Here is a 19568-nt window from a genome sequence, read left to right on the forward strand (position 1 = left end):
TAAACTGATGATCCATCGCAATAATTTTTATTTTTCTGAAAATAGATATTTCAAGTAAACATTTCATTATTTTAGAACTTGAAAAATACTTCATGAGTAAGAGTTCAAACGTCGACTTAATAAAACATATAATGATCAAGTGTTATACTTTTATAAAATCGATAACTTTATAAATAGATGTAGTTTTTCATACATTTAAAAGTTGAAGTTAATAATTAGAACTTTTTTTCAATCCTTGAAATCTACTGGAAAATCTTAAGTATATGATTCAAAACAAATCTCAAAACGCAAAATAAAGCTCGAGTCTCGAAGCTGTAATCAGTAATCTAGCAATCTACGTTTTTACTTTCTTAAAATTTGTTTTTGTTAAAGAAAACGTGAACGAAATTCTATTCCTTTGCCGAATTGGACAAATATATTAATTAGTATGAAAGAAAAAATTTTTTTTTATATTATCACTCATATTTTAGAATTTTTATAGGGGAAGGGGGGCAAAGCGGGATACTTAAGGAAATACTAAGTTTTGGAGTTTTCTAGCTCCAGGAGTGGCTCGAAATAATATAGATATTAAGAAAAACAAATGTTACCGAAAAAAACCCTGTGCGTTTATTTTTCATGAGCAAAAAATGATTTCTTCGTCGCAACCGCGTAAACAAATAGCTCCAAATTGAATACTATTCATTGCATCAGATCGTTCAAACCCTCATTTTGAAGGGAAAGAATAATAGAAACTGTATGCCGAATTTCAAATCAAAATATTCAAAACTTCTTAATTAATGAATTGTTTAAATCAAGATCGCAAATTTATAAACAATTGACCATATCTATAGCAAATATTAATATTTTCGTATAGCTATGCACATGTTTTTGATGGGCATAAGAAGACTCTTCTTTGGAGTCCTGGCGGAGCTCAATATCTCGAGATGAAACTTTAATGTTATAGACTTTAAAATATCATTTTTTTTGCAAATAACTATTTTTTTTAATTTTTTAATCGCGTGAGTTTTTCGTTCGACTCGGGTCGGCGTCATGAGCTTCCGTGTTTCTCAAAGCTAGACGTCTCTCTGAAAGTATCAGAATAACTTCCTAGGACCCTAAAACGTCGACATCTAATGAAAACTCGATTTTTGAAAATTTGCAATTTTCTTAGTGGAGAGTTAAAAAACTTATCCTTCACCGATAGTTTTCTTAGAACAAGAAACTTAAATTCGAGTAAAAATTTTTCCCAAATTTTAATGTATCATTTTAGAATGGAAGTTTTATAAAAAACGTTAGTCTACAATTAATAATTTGTATATAAAGACAAATAAAGCTTATATCTTACCTGTAATGTTTTGTAGTGATTAATTGCAATTGAAAATACATTATCTGGATTGCTATTTGCTTTATTTTGTGCTAAACCACTTGCCCATCCAACGATTGAAATTAGTCTGTGTTCCAATTTGTTATCTTTGAAGGTGTCATCGATAAATTTCGAAATATCTTCTTTTGAGGCAGATTTATATCTTGATAAAAGGGGTAATACATGATGACGGAAATGCTCATCAATTTCTCGCGCTTGGTTTAGAATATTATTCATAGCTTGTAGAAGCTCTTTATTAGCTCTGTTAATTTCTATTCGATCAAGGGCTGATACAATTGTCTTTCCCAAACTGTTTATTGCACCTGTCATGCCATCAACTTTTATACTTATATCATGTATGTCATTAAATGCTTGTGTTAATCGTGCCTCATGTTTATCTTGACTGTTGTCTCCCAAAGAAACTAATTCTTTGAAAAAGCCTATTAAAGTCATTACATTACCTATAGGACCAGTAGCACTCGCGAATAAATCTAATGGTCCAGATTTTGATTTTCCTTCAGCATTTAATGGTATCAAAAGATTGAGTATAATTAAAGAAATTATAGATACTGGAATTTTTAAATTCATTTTAGTAAGAAACAAACGTACCGTAAACACTAACCGATTCGTTTTAATTTAACAGCCATATTTTAAGTTTCATTTATATACGATTTTAAAAATAGTTGTTATGATTATTTGGTTGAAAAAAACATTATAAAAAAGACAAAGACGATTGATAAGAATTATGACAAGTATCTCTACTGGGTTTTCCCATAGAGTAGGCTATTAGATTGATATGCTTTAATATTTTTTTACTAATTAAAGGAATCATTAAAAGGGAATTGCCGTGATTAAAAAAATTTGGGGCATTCCATTCTAATTAACTCATATAATGGCTAACAAAGAAAAATAAAATGAAGCAGTGATAATGATAACGTTTGTCATTTTGTATAGAAGTCTTTATTAACATCCAATAATGCATTATTTAATTTTTTTTTGATGAATTAAAAATGATAGTACATTAGCCTGAAGGTAAAGATTATCTGTTTAAAAAAAAATTATCGTGTTCAACAAAATGTATTTTTTTTCCAATTATTATAAACAACTTTATTAAAAGATATTATTTTATATGATATTCTGATTATCATAAAAATTAATTTCCGATTTCGAAAATTCGATGTGATATTAGTTTTGGGAATGGATTTTTTCAACATCTAAAAATACTTCCCTAAAAAATACAAATGCTCGAAAATGTCACTATTTTAAAATTCTTTTATTTCAAAAAGTTCGAAAAAACGGTTGTTTTTTTATTTGACCAATCAAAATACAGTTTGCTAAAAAAAAATATTATATTGTGTGACAAGGGATGAAACAAGATGATTTCAGACTAGGGTGAGGTTGGCTGCCCGAGCCGCAGGCGAGGGCTGACACCACCCGCAGTCTGAAATCGTGTTTTATCCTGAGTCACACACTATATTTTTCATGATTACCTGCATCGGAATTTCAAGATTCAGTGTCAGCAGCCAGTAAGAAACGAGTTATTTTCAAGCCGATGATGCGGAGAATTGTTAGAGAATGAGAAATATGTGATTTACAGTCACTTATTGAATAGTAAATAATACAAAAATAGTATTTTCACTCATTTTTTATTAATTTTATTTGGTTAATTGAAACTGTCACTTAAAAAATGAAATGAGTAGACTGAAGTGACAAGTAAACAAATGAAAGTAATAAGGCTGCAAATAAACATTGAATGGACGAATTTTTGCAATAACGTCTTAACTAAGATTATAAGTTAAGACGTTATTGCAAAAATTCGTCCAAATATAACTAGCACAGGGCAGAAATAATTGTGTTGTTTTCACAAGGGAAGAAACACGCATGTTTCTGCCCGCTGTGAAGGGATTTGTGAATTACGAATTTGCTAGCATTTGTTTGCAGCATCGGCTTGAAATTAGCTTGTTTCGACGGGCTGTAGAGACACTGGAACTTCAAGTTTCGATGCTGGTATCATGAAAAAGTAATTTTTGTTTTACGATATTTTCGGAACAAATCAACCAATTTAAACATAATGATTATAAAGATCTCGTTTTTAACATCGACTTTAATTTGCAATGGTTTAATTAATTATAGATTATTCATATAAGATACTTGGGAAATAATTTTAATTTTAAGAAATGATTCAGTTCATAAAATACATTTTTCATCGAAAAATTAAATTATATAGCTCTCGCTAAGACTTGATAAGAATACTCAAATTAATTTCAATTAAATTATTTTTTTATTCTAAATATTTTAGTTTGTCTGATAAAGTAGCATTCATAGCTTGATCATGATCTCTGTCAAGAAGAATATTATATTTGGCTGTGATATACTTAAATGCTATAAATCCACCGTAGCCAGGTTTACTTTTGTAAAATATTTCTAATCCACCTAGAGCGATTGGTGGATCAGTAACAAGTTTGCGCGAATCTATGAATGGTACAATTGCGACATTTCCATCCTTTAAAGAATATACTGATGTTGAGAAATCAACGTAATTAGATCCTGGAGTACTTAATTCTTGCAACTGTTCAGTTAATTCAGCTGGATTTTTGGAGTATTTTATATCAATATTATGCCTGCAATGAGTTTTAATAATAGTAAAGTGCACAAAACATAATGTAGTGAATTTTAAAATTATAATTAATTACCTAGCTATATCTGGATCAGGTGTTGAATAATAACATTGATCGTGAATGGATGGGAAAGTTTTTTTTTTATCATTATACATAGCTGATCCTCTTACTGCTAATGATATCCGCTTTTCATATGTCACCATGAATTTGACTCCTGTTGATATACCCATACAGATTAAGAGATGATTTATTAATTTTTAAAATCATTGCTCAACAGAGCTAGTCATAGCCCGCAAAATTTTTATGTCGAACACAGACTCGAATATTGATGTACGGAAAATTGAAAATTTTTGTAATATATACTATACCTGTTACCAAGTGCTCATCAGGCAATTCTATGTCATCTAATTCAAACGCTCGTGTATCATAACTGAGTTTAATTGTATCAGGACCTATTTCAGGATGCCGTCCATCATCATCTATCCATTTAACGGTTTGGGGGTCTATAGTACCATTGACTAATCTACCTTCTCGAATTCGTATCGCAACGATATTATTTTTAACAATAAATCGTATCCCGGTGACTACTCTATAAAAAAAACAAAATATTTTTAATTGGCCATTTCGAATAATCAATTCGCATTTTTTTTACCGATTATCAGCACTATTAGTGTAATGTTCTCTTAAACTTATTGTTCGTATACTAGTATCTTGGTCGACTTGTTTATCGCAAGCACATAATTGTCCTAATCTTGAATTAACTCCGATAGTACATGCTGATCTCCAATTTGTATTTTTGGCTTTCGTAAAATCGTTATTTGAAAAATGTTGACAACTGCTATCTCCGGTATAATCACTGTCAAAAATCTGAAATATGTTCGTGTTTCTTTATTTATTTTTTAACATTATCAGGCAGCTTTGTAGGGATCATATATTTAATTATCGTGATGTGAAACAAACTTTGGCTTACAAGTGGACAGTTTAAGCTGTATATGACGCCATCTGACAAAGTTGAAGGATTCCAAAATACTTGTGTACCGTCGCATTCTGTTTCTGGTTTTGAATCTCTCAAGTATTCTGCATTCTGATCCCAGTATCATTTTGTATTAGGCTCATAATACGAAACGTGATTTTTCAAACGAATGTGCTTCCTACCTAGATAATAAATTGTTGTAATAAGCATATTTATTTCAGAGTTGATTAACGAATATCAAACCTTCAGCCCATTTCTTCGGGTCACAGTCTTCTGATTTTTTATATGTCGTATTATCAATTTCTTTCAAATAACTTCTTACTGAAATGGTCATACGAACAACTGCTTCTTTATATTGTTCTAGTATATTTCTTTGTGCAGGACGCCGATCGTCTTGAAAAAAAAAATAATTCTTTGGTTATTAATACTCGAATAAAAAATTAAAAAAAGAAAACATATTTTGACGGGATCAGGGAACACCTTCTGTCATCTTGTTTCATGCGTGCATAAAAATAATATGTAAATTATGGTAGCCAACCTGTATTTCCAGGACTTCGTTGTTGGAACTCGTAAGCCATATACATTATAGTGTATCCTTTACTGACGCTTGCTAGCATAGATTCATAAAGTTGATATACTTTATTATAAATTGATGATTTACTGCAATAATTTCTATTGTTCTGAAAATAATCATTTTAAAAACACATTTCATTATTTTGGAACGAAATATACTTCTTGAGTTAGGCTTCAAACGTCGACTTATATAATATTTTTAAATGGTATATTTTTATAGAATGGATCTTTCTACGAAGATGGAAGTTAATATAATGTAAATGTAGTTTTCCGCATATTTTATAGTTTAGACAAAGTTAAAGTTACAGATTAAAACTTTTTTGCAGTCTTTGGAATTTACTAGAAATTTTGTCGTATATCACGAGATTGCAGTTATTTTTATTCGGGCTTTTCTCCTAAGCAAAACTCTAGACTCAAAAAACAGTTTTAGGCTTGTTGCTATAACTTATAATCTAGCAATCTACTTCTTTACTTTCTGAAAACTGGTTTCTGTTGAACAATTATATTGATAACTATTGGAAACACACGTTGTTTTATATTGTTACCAAAACTTCAGAATTCTGATGATTCACATATAAAATGAAATAAGTAATACGTGTTGATGTACCAAGGTTTTAAACTTGTGACCTATCGCTTAAGTACTTGAACATAATTCGGACGTAAGGCATCAAAATAGTGTATTACATACCACGGATTGTAGTATGTAGTACATACATTCTCCAAACATGAATTAGTGAAATGAGTGAATATTTACTAATCCATTTTAGAGAGTGATTGATGCGTTTTTATAATTTTTCTAGAAAATAAATTTGACGTGAAAAAACCATCATAATTTACTACAACTTTAATTTAAGCGAATATCTTCAAAATTGCGCTTAGCCTGCTGTTTTTAGCTTAACGTTCATTCCCTCTCTTAAAAAATCCGTTAGTTTCTTATTATCGTTGTACGCATAACGCCCTATACTTAACTATAACACTTCTCATAGAATTCGTATATTCTTATAAAATTTCTATGAGACTTTATGATAATCTATTGGCTCCTATGAGATCATCTCAACAGGGTCGTTAGATTAAACTTAGGTTAGGCTGAATTTATTATTAATTGTTATAGCTATATGTTATTGATTATATTTTTCCAATTTGTGAAAATTCACATTAAAATAGTATATTGTACAACTAGTGCCCGCATTTTCCCTCATCTGCCACGATGATTCCGGGACGAAAGTCGAAGTTTCATCCCTAAAGTGAGTAAATTTAGTGTAAATATTAATTTTTTTTTTTTTTTTTTTTTTATATACAAGTTAACTTGCCGCACTCAAATTTACTTGTCGCATGCAGATAATCGTATAATGGACACAAATGTCGTGGAAACAGTTAAATGGGCAAACAGCTATTTGGCGAACAAAAAAGCGTGCGCTAAGATAGCACTTATATCGCATGAATGATAAAAAAGAATAGAGTAATATATTTTATGAATTATTCTTCAAATCAATGAACTTATCATAATTCGATTGATATTGTATTTGAGCAAGTAAAGGACCATGTGTTGATCGAGTAATGGTACATCACAACTTTCAGTAAGTGACTATGGCAACATTCAACGGCTTCTTTTAAATAATTAATAGTAGTCAATTATCAACATTATTCTCCGAATTCAAATTTTATTCAAGTATTCATAACTGCAACAAATAACCATACAATGACAAAAAAAGTTTTTTTTTTTCATTTCATTTATCAACTTATATAGAGTAGGTTAATCTAACTTCAATAAAAACTGGAAGGGTAATACACTGTAAAAAATTTTGAGTCTGCTGTGTGATGTGAATGATTTCGTGTGAAAATTTTCAAACACCGTTGGTGTGAAAGTTACAAATACTTACACGTCAATAGACTTATGAATTTATTAACTTCAAACCATAAAGTACCTTGTAAAAGTTTCATAAGTATCAATGACAAAGGCTTATACATATATGTACACACACACATATACATTAGACTGGCGCAAAAAAACCGACTATTTTTTTTTTCGATCTCGCATGAAAATTTGTTGGTTTACGATGTTTTGAGAAGCCTCTCCAAAAATCAGCTCGATAAAAAATTTTCAAGAGGTTGCTCACGAATTTTGAAAATATAAAAAATGATGGAAATTCGGATTTTTATTTCTAAATTGTTTTCTTTCTCGTGGCAGCAATAGTTTACATTTGTAAAATCATGACTATGCTGAGAATTTCAGCCCAAAATTCAATAATTTTGAATGTTTCCGAGTGTTGTCTTTTGGACGTTTTTGAGCGACCCTTAAATATTAATAATAAAGCTTCTAAATTTTTTCACCATCAATTTGAATGACAATGAATGAAAATATAACCCGAGAAATAGAAATAATAAGTTTTTTACATACTTTTTTATTTTTTAATTCAATTTGTAGGGTTTTTCGCTTATTCAAAACTTACCAAATTTTATTGTTTAAGACTGTCCTGTATATTTTTGGTTATGAAAAAGTTATATTTAAGTGAAATGACAATAATTGAGTTATAAAAAAATATAAAAACTAATTCAAACTATTAGTTACATATTATCAGTTAATATTCAAAATTCTTGAGCGCCGTTTAAATATCTAAATTTTGGGCTGAAATTTTCAGCATAGTCATGATTTTACAAATATAAACTATTGCTGCCACGAGAAAGAAAACAATTTAGAAATAAAAATCCGAATTTCCATCATTTTTGATATTTCCAAAATTCGTGAGCGACCTAGTGAAAATTTTTTATCGAGCTGATTTTTGGAGAGGCTTCTTGAAACATCGTAAACCAACAAATTTTCATGCGAGATCGAAAAAAGAAAATCGTCGGTTTTTTTGTGCCACCTTAATATACATACATATCTTACGATCTTATGATCAGACAATGTATGGATTTTGAGCTGATAACACCGAACGGTGTGAAAGTTAGTACTCATACCGTGTTGAAAGTACACCTGCTGATGGTTCACATCGAAAAAATTTCACACTGTCAATTCACGCAGAAGATACTGTGTAAAGCCCGCGAGAACCATTTTCAGACCAAAAATTTTTTACAGAGTAAGTATTTTACCTTACATGAAAACAAATTGAGTTTATATCTTACTTGTAATCTTATGTAGTATTCAATTGCAACTGAAAATACATTCTCCTGAAGGCTATTTGAGTCATTTTTTGCTAAACCACTTGTCCAATGACCGATTTTAAGTAATTTGTCTAAATATTTGTTACCTTTGAGCGTCTTACTGACATATCTTTTGGTAGCTGGAACTGGATCAATTTTAAATTCGTATATATCAAACAGTAAGAAGTTATCATAAACAGTGTCAATTTCTTCTGATATTTCTTGGATATTCCATAAAGAATCTAAAAGCCGTTCGTATGCTTCGTTAATTTCTTCTTCATAAAGGGCTGTTACATTCGTAGATTCCAAACTCCTAATTGCTTCTCTAGTGCTGTGAGATTTCTTTCTTATAGTATTTGTATTATCAATTGATAGAATCTTTAAAGATTCTATTTTATATTTTTTTGCAAAACCTTCTTTGAAAGTTCAATTTCCGAGCGTTGTAAGTCGTGCCGGAAGCGCCAATTATAATATATCAAGCCTTGCTTATACATTTTACTGAACCGCATTTGCGTGTTAAATATCATATCATGTACAGCTATACTAACGTACTAATAAAATTTCACGAGCTGTGAGTTCAAATAATTTTGCGCTTTATACTTAACGACGAGACCGTATTTGAAGTAACGGAAACGCTACCATATTTCACGACCGCACATTACTGAATCGCTCATGAATAAGTGCTAATAAAAAAGTACATTTAAATAACGAAAATCAATAGTCTATTAATGAATTCGAATACAACTGTCGAATTTCTGAAAAATTTGATTTACAATAAATCTTAGTTTTACATTTTTAATAAATTGAACTTTCATAGTAGGGTGTAACGGGGTAAAAATTTAAAATTACAACTTTAAATCAACCTAATTTCCCGCGGTTGATTAATTACCCATAGTACCCCATATGCGTTACTATTTTATCGACTTGTCGCCGGGCGCGCTAATTTAAGGGGCTCGTCCCCAAGACCCAATAAGGAAATAAGTTGGAGTGGTGGATTTTCCGATAAGGGCCGAATGATCGCGAACTTAGATTTGATAAGTGAGTGACAAGAGTGAAAACGGACACAGTTGGACGGACCGGCGTTGCAGTCAGACGAAAATCCAAGTATATAAAATTCAGGTAATTATAATTATTCTGGAGAGTTTTTCCGTGGAACCTTCTAGAAGCAATAACTTAAATAAATTAACAACTCGTGTATCCGGCCGGCAGCCGATACACTACAATTATCATTACTTACTTGTATTGAATCATCCACAGATACCTATAAATTGAGGCGAAATTCTAAATTGAGGCGAAAATTAAATCGAAAAAAGGAAATTATTATAAAAGAACGTGTCAGCGGAAATCGGCGGAAGGACTGGAGAAACGAGGGAAGCCACGAGCAGTTGGATAGTTTGGAAAGAAGATTACAAGGAGGTAAATAAATCGTCGGCCGGTTGCCACAATTTATTAATCTATTAATTAATTAATAATTAAGAGACTCGTCGGCAGTCGCCATTTCCGGTTAATTAAAATAAATTACAAATTTTCGGCCGGAAGACCAGAATTCAAAAAATTAATTTTACACGCGGTCCGTCGGATAAATTCTCGGCAAGAAAGCCAGAATTTAGTAACAATTAAAATTAAATATAAAAGCCAAATTTCTCGGCAGGAGGGCCAGAAATTTTTAATAATAAATTTTAGTTATTAAGAAAATATATTTAGTAAATTAATAATTTTATTTCGTAAGGATATTTTACATTTATAAAATCCAAAAGACTGATAGAAAGAAAAAGTGCTGTGAACTAGTGATAAAGATAAATTAAAATAAGTAATAAAATTTATTAGTAAATTGATGTCAGTTAAAATTGTAAAATCAAAATTTGTTGATACAAAGAGAGAAGGGTAGCGTCAGTCGTCAGCGTCAGTTTTCGGTGTCAGTAAATTCTTACTCAACAACTCGATACTAGAAAAACTGAAAGTATAAAGTATGAAAAATTAAAAATTACAGTCGGAAAATTTTGAATATAAAATAATAAAATTTACAGTCGTGAAAATACTGGGGAAAGAAATAAAATTATAGTCGTAGAATTTTTGAGTATAAAAATTTTGAAAGAAATGAATTTTGGTTGGAGAAATTTTAATGTTGAATTTTTAAAAGAAAATAAATCATATTTATGAAAAATTAAGTAAAAGTTTTAGAATAAATAAAATTTGAGAGTAGTTAAAAGTGAATGTAAATATAATCGAAAAAAAATTATAAATTTGTAACGCGTGTGTGTGTGCAATACAGTCCTGGGGACTAGAGTGTAAAACGTGTGTGTGTGTGTGGGAGAAAATTAAGTTTCCTGTGGAAACGGTTTTAAATAATAGATCCTGGGGATCAGGCAAGTTGCCATTTCGTTATAAAGTCCAGGGGACTAGATTTTAATTTAATTAAAAGATCCAGGGGATCAGGCAAGTTGCCATTTCGTTATAAAGTCCAGGGGACTAGATTTTAATTTAATTAAAAGATCCAGGGGATCAGGCAAGTTGCCATTTCGTTATAAAGTCCAGGGGACTAGATTTTAATTCAATTAAAAGATCCAGGGGATCAGGCAGGTTGCCATTTCGTTGATAAAGTCCAGGGGACTAAATTTTAATGATCCAGGGGATCAGGCCGGGGGCCACTTTATATAAAGTCCAGGGGACTCAATTATAATAAGAAAAGTTTCGGTTAAATAGTCATAAGAAATAAAAGTCCGGTGGACGAAATTTAGTTAAGTAATTAATAAGAATAAAAGTCCGGTGGACAAACATTGTAAAGAAATTATAGTGAGATAAACCTAGTGGGTAATATTATTAGTTAAAATAAATTTATAATTAATTACGATAAAATTGTGTGTAAAACAATTAATTTAATCCCTCAATTCCCTCACTCTTATACTTTTCAACGACCCTGATTTATAATATTAACATCTCCGGTTCTGGAAGGCCGAGTCTTATCTTCCAGTGGCGCCCTTATTAAGATCAATTAATAAAGGGGCCAAACTTGGCAAGGTTGAGATACACCCTGTTATAAGGGGTTGCGAAGAATACATCTCCTCATGGAGTAGGCGTTATACATTCCGGAAAATCAGGAAGAAATTAAGATTTTATCACTCTTTATAAAGATTATAAACATTTAGCTCTGCCCAACTCTATACGTTTTTTCAAGAATAATCGTACACGAAAATTGAAAGCTTTATGTTACCAACCACATGAGATTTTTTAAAAATTTTTGTAGTTTGATGCAATAGAAAATTCTATTAGGCTTGAAGAGCTTAAGCTTAGTTCAACGAAGTGTAATTTTAAAGTACTTATGTTTTATAATTTATAATTTATTCAAATGAAATTTCTGTATATTCAATATTATTTATGAGTATTAATATACAAGCAATGTAGTAATTTTTTCATTTTTCCGCTATGAAAATGGAAAATTTTCAAAAAAAGAAAAGTGAAGTTTTTTAGTAATTCTCACACAACTGAACGTATAGAACAAAAAGATAATTTGTTTATAATATGCATTACCTCTTTTTAGAAATATTATGCTTTAGATGATAACATTCATCGTGAGTTGATGGTAAACTTTCTTTATTCTCTGTGTTAATACACTTTCCAACAGAATAGTTTTCAATATCCAGTAAAGTTAATAAAACCATAAGACAAAACCATTTCATCGAATCTAAATACTGATAATTCATTTTTAATGTTTTCTGGACGAAACACTTTTTAAAACGCGTCCGTCAAAATTGAAAGTAACTTTAGGAAAAGTTTAAAATATCATAAGATCACATTCGAGTCTAGTATAAAAATACTTCAAAATACTGTGAAGCGCAAATGTTTATAGAATATGCCGACCCCTATTTCAACATAATCATGACGTCAGCCATCCATAGATTTTTAGAAAGGGACAATGAGTTAAATAGATTTTTTTTATAATTTATCTTTATTATTCATTGAATATAAATTATTTTTACTTGAATTTCAATGTCGCAATTCTAAGAAATGTATTACTATTTAAATAAAACCTTATTGTTATGGTAAATTATCGTAAGACGGAAAATAATACTAATGATAAAAAATAAATATTAAACGTCAGCTAATTTCAGTATCATAGTAATTTATGAATGTGAATGTAGCAGACATCAGACAAATTTAACATTACAAATGAATAGAGTAAATAATTCGAAAAATTATATTTATAAAAAATGCTCTTATTAATTTTTAAATTTTTTTAATGCGCATTTTTAAGAAAAATTTGTTCTATCAATAAATAATTATTTACTCTATTTATTAATCATTTCAAATTTGTCTGATGTCTGCTACATTCACACTCATAATTTATATCATCTCATATTAATAAAGATGAGTGTGAATGTAGCAGACATGAGACAATTTATAAATTTGAAATCGATAAATAAATAAATTAATTAAAATAATGAAATTAAAAAAAATGCGTGGACTGATTTATCGATTATCTAAGTATCCATTTTTTAATTTTTATTCTGCTGACATTTTATTTGTTTGTTTAAAAATTAAAAAAATTGACAATTGTCAGCCACATTCACACTCATTTAATAAAGTAATTTCCAGCTGCTTTCACTTTCATATTTAAATCTGGACAACTCGTAACTGGCTTAGGACTAAAAAATTTAATTTTCAATCATTTTATTAAATAACATTGTCTTGAATTAATTAAAATTATATTTTTATTGAGCTGTAGATTGAATGAGCTTCGGGGACTCAAATTATTATTTTGAATATTTTTCTGAGAACTAAAAATAAAATGAGTGTGAATGTAGCAGGCATCAGACAAATTTAAAATTATGAATAAATAGAGCAAATAATTAATAAAATAAAAATTTTTAAAAATGCGCATGCAAAAAATTTTGCAATTAATTAGTGCATTTTTTATTAACTATTTACTCTATTTATTTATAATTTTAAATTTATCTGATGTCTGCTACATTCACACTCATAAAAATAAAAATTTAATTGAAAAGTTAATCTACTAAAATTTTACGTTAACTTTCTAATGGAGAAATAAATCATGAACATTTGCTCGAAGTAAACGAAGCATCGGAAAAAAATATCGCCGGCATTTAAAATTTGAATTTAAAGTTATAACTAGCGCGGCGGTGATAAATACTTACAGTGAGATTCAGACTTCTGCGCCTCTATGAGTCGCGTGCGCAACCAGACACCGACCAATGGCAGCGTCTTATTCGCAATTCAACGTTCAGATTTAAAGAAATAGTAAAAAGTGCAATGGCTGCGACTCGAATGAACATTTTTAGTGTACAAGTACATTAATTATCAGTTTTTTTTATTATCATCGAAAGTGATAATTTTTAATTTATGTTTTAATAAATTTTTTGAGTTACTGAGTTTGAGTTGCCATAATGATTTTTGTATTAAGTTTGTAAAATTATGAGTCGACATTTATGAGTGAAGTTTTGTGGGTCTAAGCCTTTTTTTGTGTGAATTTAATAAATAGTTTGTAGTTGTTGATTAAACAATTTTTTAACTTTTATGAACAAGTTGTAAATGAAATATAATTTATATGATATTCTTATGATATGCAGGAAAAAATTTTTTTAAAGTTTTAGATGTGGAATTTTCAAAATTTTTTTCTGTCGATGTTTTATTTCTTTACTTGAAAGAAATAAATTTTTAAATGTCTGCTACTTTCAGTATCGTAATAAACTGGTGATTTCGAATTAAAAGAAAAATTAAGTGTTTTGTTGTTTTCATTAAAATCAGTGTAAAGGAGTGAAATAATCAGTGAAGTGAGAAGTGATAAGTGGATTTTTTTTTGAGTTCGCACATTGTCATGATGGAAGTTCTCTGTGAGCTGAAAATTACAAAATATAGTTAACGAGGTACATTGCATTGATCTTTAAAAAAAAATCTATTTGCTGAATTTTTTTTTCAATTAAAAGATATTTATTGATTGGAATTATTTTTTTTTACAAAAATTAACAGAGCGTTTTGAGGTATAAAAATTCTTTAGTATGCTGAGATACTTTTATATATGTAAAATTCTTTAAAATATTGTATCATGAATTGAGTTCGTTCTCTACGTCGGTTTTATGACGATTTATATATATACATACGTATTTATATATACAATATATATATATATATATATATATATATATATATATAAATATATATGTATTAGGGTGCGTCATTTCGGAGCAAAATTTTTTTTTTTGAGTGCATGTGGAAAAAATCATAGTTCAACACAAAAAAAAAAAATTTCGCGCAAGAAAAAAAATTCTATGTCGATTACACACCTAGCTCATTAAGAAATTCGATTTTTCCGTTTAAATGACACGGGAAAAAATTTTTTTTTAGCTTTAAGTATTGTCAACTCATTAAACAAATCAATAGATCGACTAGAATAATACATATTTTTGTAGGAAATTGGACGCTCTACAAAAAAGGTCTCTTATCATTTTTTGATAAATCCATATGTTCAAAAGTTATTGGAGCTCAAAGTAGAATTAAGATCTTTATACTTTTCTGGCTAATCTATCAGACTTATCACAAAATAGTGCAGAATCTTTTTTGTTGACAATTTTATTCTCTACTAATTATTATCAGTAAAATTTTTTCAAATTTCGCATCGTTTTCTAGTTATTTCCATTTTGATGTCGAGCTCTTGAAATCGATCAGTACCACTTTTTTAAGAGCTTGAAATTGAAATGAAAATAAATAGAAAATAATGTGGAATTTAAAAAAACTTTACTGATAATAAATTTTAGAGAATAGAATTGTCAACAAAAAAGATCCTACACTATTTTGTGATAAGTCTGATAGTTTCGTCGGAAAAGTGAAGAGATCTCCAATTTTACTTCGAGCTCCAATAACTTTTGAACAGATGGATTTATCGAAAAATGATAAGAAACCTTTTTTGTAGAGCGTTCAATTTCCTACAAATATATGTTTTAGTTTTGTCGATCTATTGATTTGCTTAACGAGTTAACAATACTTAAAGCTAAAAAAAAATTTTTCCCGTGTTATTTAGATGGGAAAATCGAATTTTTTAATGAGCTAATTTTTTTTTTGTTTTAAACTATGATTTTTTCCACATGCACTTAAAACAAAAATGTTGCTTCGAAATGACGCACCCTAATACATATATATTTATATATACATATGTATATGTATATGTATATGTATATAAATATAGATATATTCCTGTACTTTTACTCAAATTTCAATGAATTTAAATTTGCGATGGTTGTATTACGGTTTTATCTTTCGTACGAATTATTTCTGAAAGATTTAAAATTCTAAAAAATGTTACAGCTCATGTACTATGTCTTTTATTTAAAAAAATGAAGAACAAAGATGTCGTTAAAAGTTGATAAGAATATTCTTATCAATTTTTGTCGAATTATTTCTTTATTCTACATATTTCAGTAAGTCTGATAAAGTAGCATTCATAGTTCGAGCATGATCTCTGTCAATAAGAATATTATATTTGGCTGTGATATACTTAAATGCTATAAATCCACCGTAGCCGGGTTTACTTTTGTAAAATATTCCTAATCCACCTAGAGCGATTGGTGGGTCAGTAACAAGTTCGCGCGAATCTAAAAATGGTACAATTGCAACATTTTCATCTTTTGAAGAATATACTGATACTGAGAATTCAACGTAATTAGATCCTGGAGTACTTAATTCTTGCAACTGTTCAGTTAACTCAGCTGGATTTTTGGAGTATTTTATATCAATATTAGTTCTGTATTATAAAACAATATGCGTTAGAATAATAGTATAGTGGATAAAACATACTATTTTTAATTTTAAAATAATAATAAATTACCTAGGTTTTCGTTTTCGTCTTCGTGATTTAAGAAGATTTGAATGATACCATTGATTGTGAATTGATGGGAAAGTTTTTTTTCTATCATTATACATAGCTGATCCTCTTACTGCTAATGATATGCGCTTTTCATGTGTCACCATGAATTTGACTCCTGTTGATGTACACAGGCAGATTAATAAATGGTTTATTAATTCATAAAAGAATTGATCAACATAGCTAGTCATAACCCATAAAACTTTTATGTCGAATTTAGACTCGTATATTAATATACGAAAAGTTGATACTTTTTATAATATATACAATACCTGTTACCAAGTGCTCATCAGGCAATTCTATGTCATCTAATTCAAACGCTCGTATATTATAACTGAGCTTAATTGTATCAGGACCCACTTCAGGATGATGTCCATCATCATCTATCCATTTAACGGTTTGGGCGTCTATTGTACCATTGACTAATTTACCTTCTCGAATTTGTATCATTACGATATTATTTTTAACAATAAATCGTATTCCGGTGACAACTCTATGAAAAAAAAATATTTTTGGATTGGCCATTTCAAATAATCAATTTGAATGTTTTATTACCGACTATCAGAACTATCAGTGTAATGTTCTCTTAAACTTATTGTTCGTATACTAGTATCTTGGTCGACTTGTTTATCGCAAGCACATAATTGTCCTAATCTTGAATTATCTCCATCAGTACATGCTGATTCCCAATCTGTATTTTTGGCTTTCGTAAAATTGTTATTTGAAAAATGTTGACAACTGCTATCTTTGGTATAATCACTATCAAAAATCTGAAATATGTTCGTATTTTTTAAATTTAAATATTGTCGGGCAGCTTCGTTGGCTATAATCTCAATTATCTCACTGAAATAAATTGTTTTTGTTCGAGGAAAATAGTTGTTATTCAAGAAAACTTTTTGGATCAATTAGAAATCAAAATTCTCTTTTACTAAATAAAAATTATCTTTATATTTTAGTCTTAATTATAATTTTTTTTCATGCCAACATTTGTTTTATACTGTAATTAATAGATCGTTACTTATATCTGAAGAGTTTTGTTTCTTAAAATAAGAGAATTTTTTTAAATCACGATGTAACGTATTTATAGCATTATTTAATTTTTTTTCTTGTTTGAAAAAAATCTAATTTTTCGAAATCAGTAACACTATTTAAACGCGAGATCACCCGTATGCGCTAGGTAACAAGAACCGGTGCTTTAACCAATTACAAAGTTTCTTGAAAAAAGCGATAAAATACAGTGGAAGGGGAAGTCACCGGTGCTAGGCTGCAACGAGTGTTTTGAGGCTCATCACGAGATTGTACCCGATTGCGAGGAGTGTCCCTGGTTAGAAAATTGTTTCAAAACTGTAATATTTCAAAATTAAGCAGTATCTAAAAACTAAGCATATCTAAAAACTAAGTCGAAATTTCTGAAGTTAACAGGCAACCAATAATTTTTAAATATTTTTTTCAACAATTTAATTTAATTTAAAAAAAAAAAAAAAAAAAAAAAAAAAAACTAAAAATATACACATGTAGAAAATTAAAAGAACTATAGGTGCAATCTTTTGAAACTTGATTTTTTTTAAATGTATTGGTTTTAACAAAAGCTAAAAATTTTCAGACCTCGACTAATTTCAGTAACACAAATGTCTTCAGAATATATTTACTATTAAAAAGTAACACTACTTCACCTGCCAGGGAGATAAGTATTTAGTTCACTGATGTATAGTGCATCCTATCAAATAAAAAAATTGTCTCCGATAAGAAAAAAAAATGCCGTTTGTTCGATTCTAGAATATTATTGATTCGGTTGCAATACTCAAACTAACTTTTCTTAGCTAAATTAGATTTCATCAACCGAGAAGATATTCTTAATTGAAAAAATTTTTCGTTCCATATAAATATGGTAAACGTCCGGAGAACAATTTTCTTGGGTCAGGTTAACTGTTTTTCATGTGCATTATATCTAACAAACTTTGACTTACGAGTGGACAGTTTAAACTGTATATGACGCCATTTGACAAAGCTGAAGGATTCCAAAATACTTGTGTACCGTCGCATTCTTTTTCTGGTTTCATATCTATCAAGTATTCTGCATCCTGATCCCAGTACCATTTCGTACTTGGTTCATGATACGAAACATGATTTTTCAAACGAATGTAATTCACACCTAGATAATTAATTATTGTAATAAGCATATTCATTCCAGAGTTAATTAAAAAATATCATACCTTCTGCCCATTCGTCCGGGTCACAGTCTTGTGATTTTTTATAGGTCGTATTATCAATTTTCTGCAAATAACTGCTTGCTGAAGCGGTTATACGAACAACTGCTTTTTGATATTCTTCTAGTTTCTGTCTTTGTGCAGGACGCCGATCGTCTTGAAAAAAATAAATAATTCTTTGGTTATTTATACTCGAATAAAAAATTAAAAAAGGAAAATATGGTTTGGCGGATCAGGAGGGAACCCTTTGGCTTCCTGATCAACTTGTTTAAAAAAAAGATGTAAATTGTGGTAACCAACCTGTATTTCCAGGTCTTTGTTGTTGTAATTCTAAAGCCATAAAAATCATACTGTATCCTTCGCTGACGCATCCTAATATATATTCATAGAGTTGATATACTTCATTATAAATTGATGATTCATCGCAATAATATCTATTTTTCTGAAAATTGATATTTCAAGCAAACATTTCATTATTTTAGAACTTGAAAAATACTTCTTGAGTAAGAGTTCAAACATCAACTTAATAAAACATATAATGATCAAGTGTTATACTTTTATATAATCGATAACTTTATAAATAGATGTAGTTTTTCATACATTTAAAAGTTGAAGTTAATGATTAGAATTTTTTTGCAATTCTTGAAATCTACTAGAGAATCTTTAGTTTACGATTAAAAAAAAATCTCCAAACGCAAAATAAAGCTCGAGGCTCGAGGCTGTAATCAGTAATCTAGCAATCTACGTTCTTACTTTCCCGGGAAAAAATCATCAGACCTGATCATGCATGATCATGCGTTAATCTCATGCATGACCACGCATGCTCACGGCTGGCAAATAT

At 29.4% G+C, this 19568-nt stretch overlaps 2 protein-coding genes across 2 annotated transcripts; both read right to left on the reverse strand.

The window, feature by feature from the left end:
* Positions 1 to 3623: 3623 nt before the first annotated feature.
* Positions 3624 to 5517, reverse strand: LOC130667217 (uncharacterized). The gene is made up of 7 exons (XM_057468712.1): positions 5472 to 5517; positions 5166 to 5326; positions 4931 to 5044; positions 4613 to 4827; positions 4329 to 4549; positions 4036 to 4174; positions 3624 to 3963 (listed from the first exon to the last, which is right to left on the reverse strand). The coding sequence occupies exons 1-7, from the start codon at positions 5515 to 5517 to the stop codon at positions 3624 to 3626; spliced, it is 1236 nt and encodes a 411-aa protein (XP_057324695.1).
* Positions 5518 to 16060: 10543 nt separating this feature from the next.
* Positions 16061 to 19076, reverse strand: LOC130667218 (uncharacterized). The gene is made up of 7 exons (XM_057468713.1): positions 19028 to 19076; positions 18734 to 18883; positions 18488 to 18672; positions 17076 to 17290; positions 16793 to 17013; positions 16485 to 16638; positions 16061 to 16400 (listed from the first exon to the last, which is right to left on the reverse strand). The coding sequence occupies exons 1-7, from the start codon at positions 19074 to 19076 to the stop codon at positions 16061 to 16063; spliced, it is 1314 nt and encodes a 437-aa protein (XP_057324696.1).
* Positions 19077 to 19568: the final 492 nt, after the last annotated feature.

Source organism: Microplitis mediator, chromosome 4, assembly GCF_029852145.1.
Source record: "Microplitis mediator isolate UGA2020A chromosome 4, iyMicMedi2.1, whole genome shotgun sequence".
Classification (NCBI taxonomy): Eukaryota; Metazoa; Arthropoda; class Insecta; order Hymenoptera; family Braconidae; genus Microplitis; species Microplitis mediator.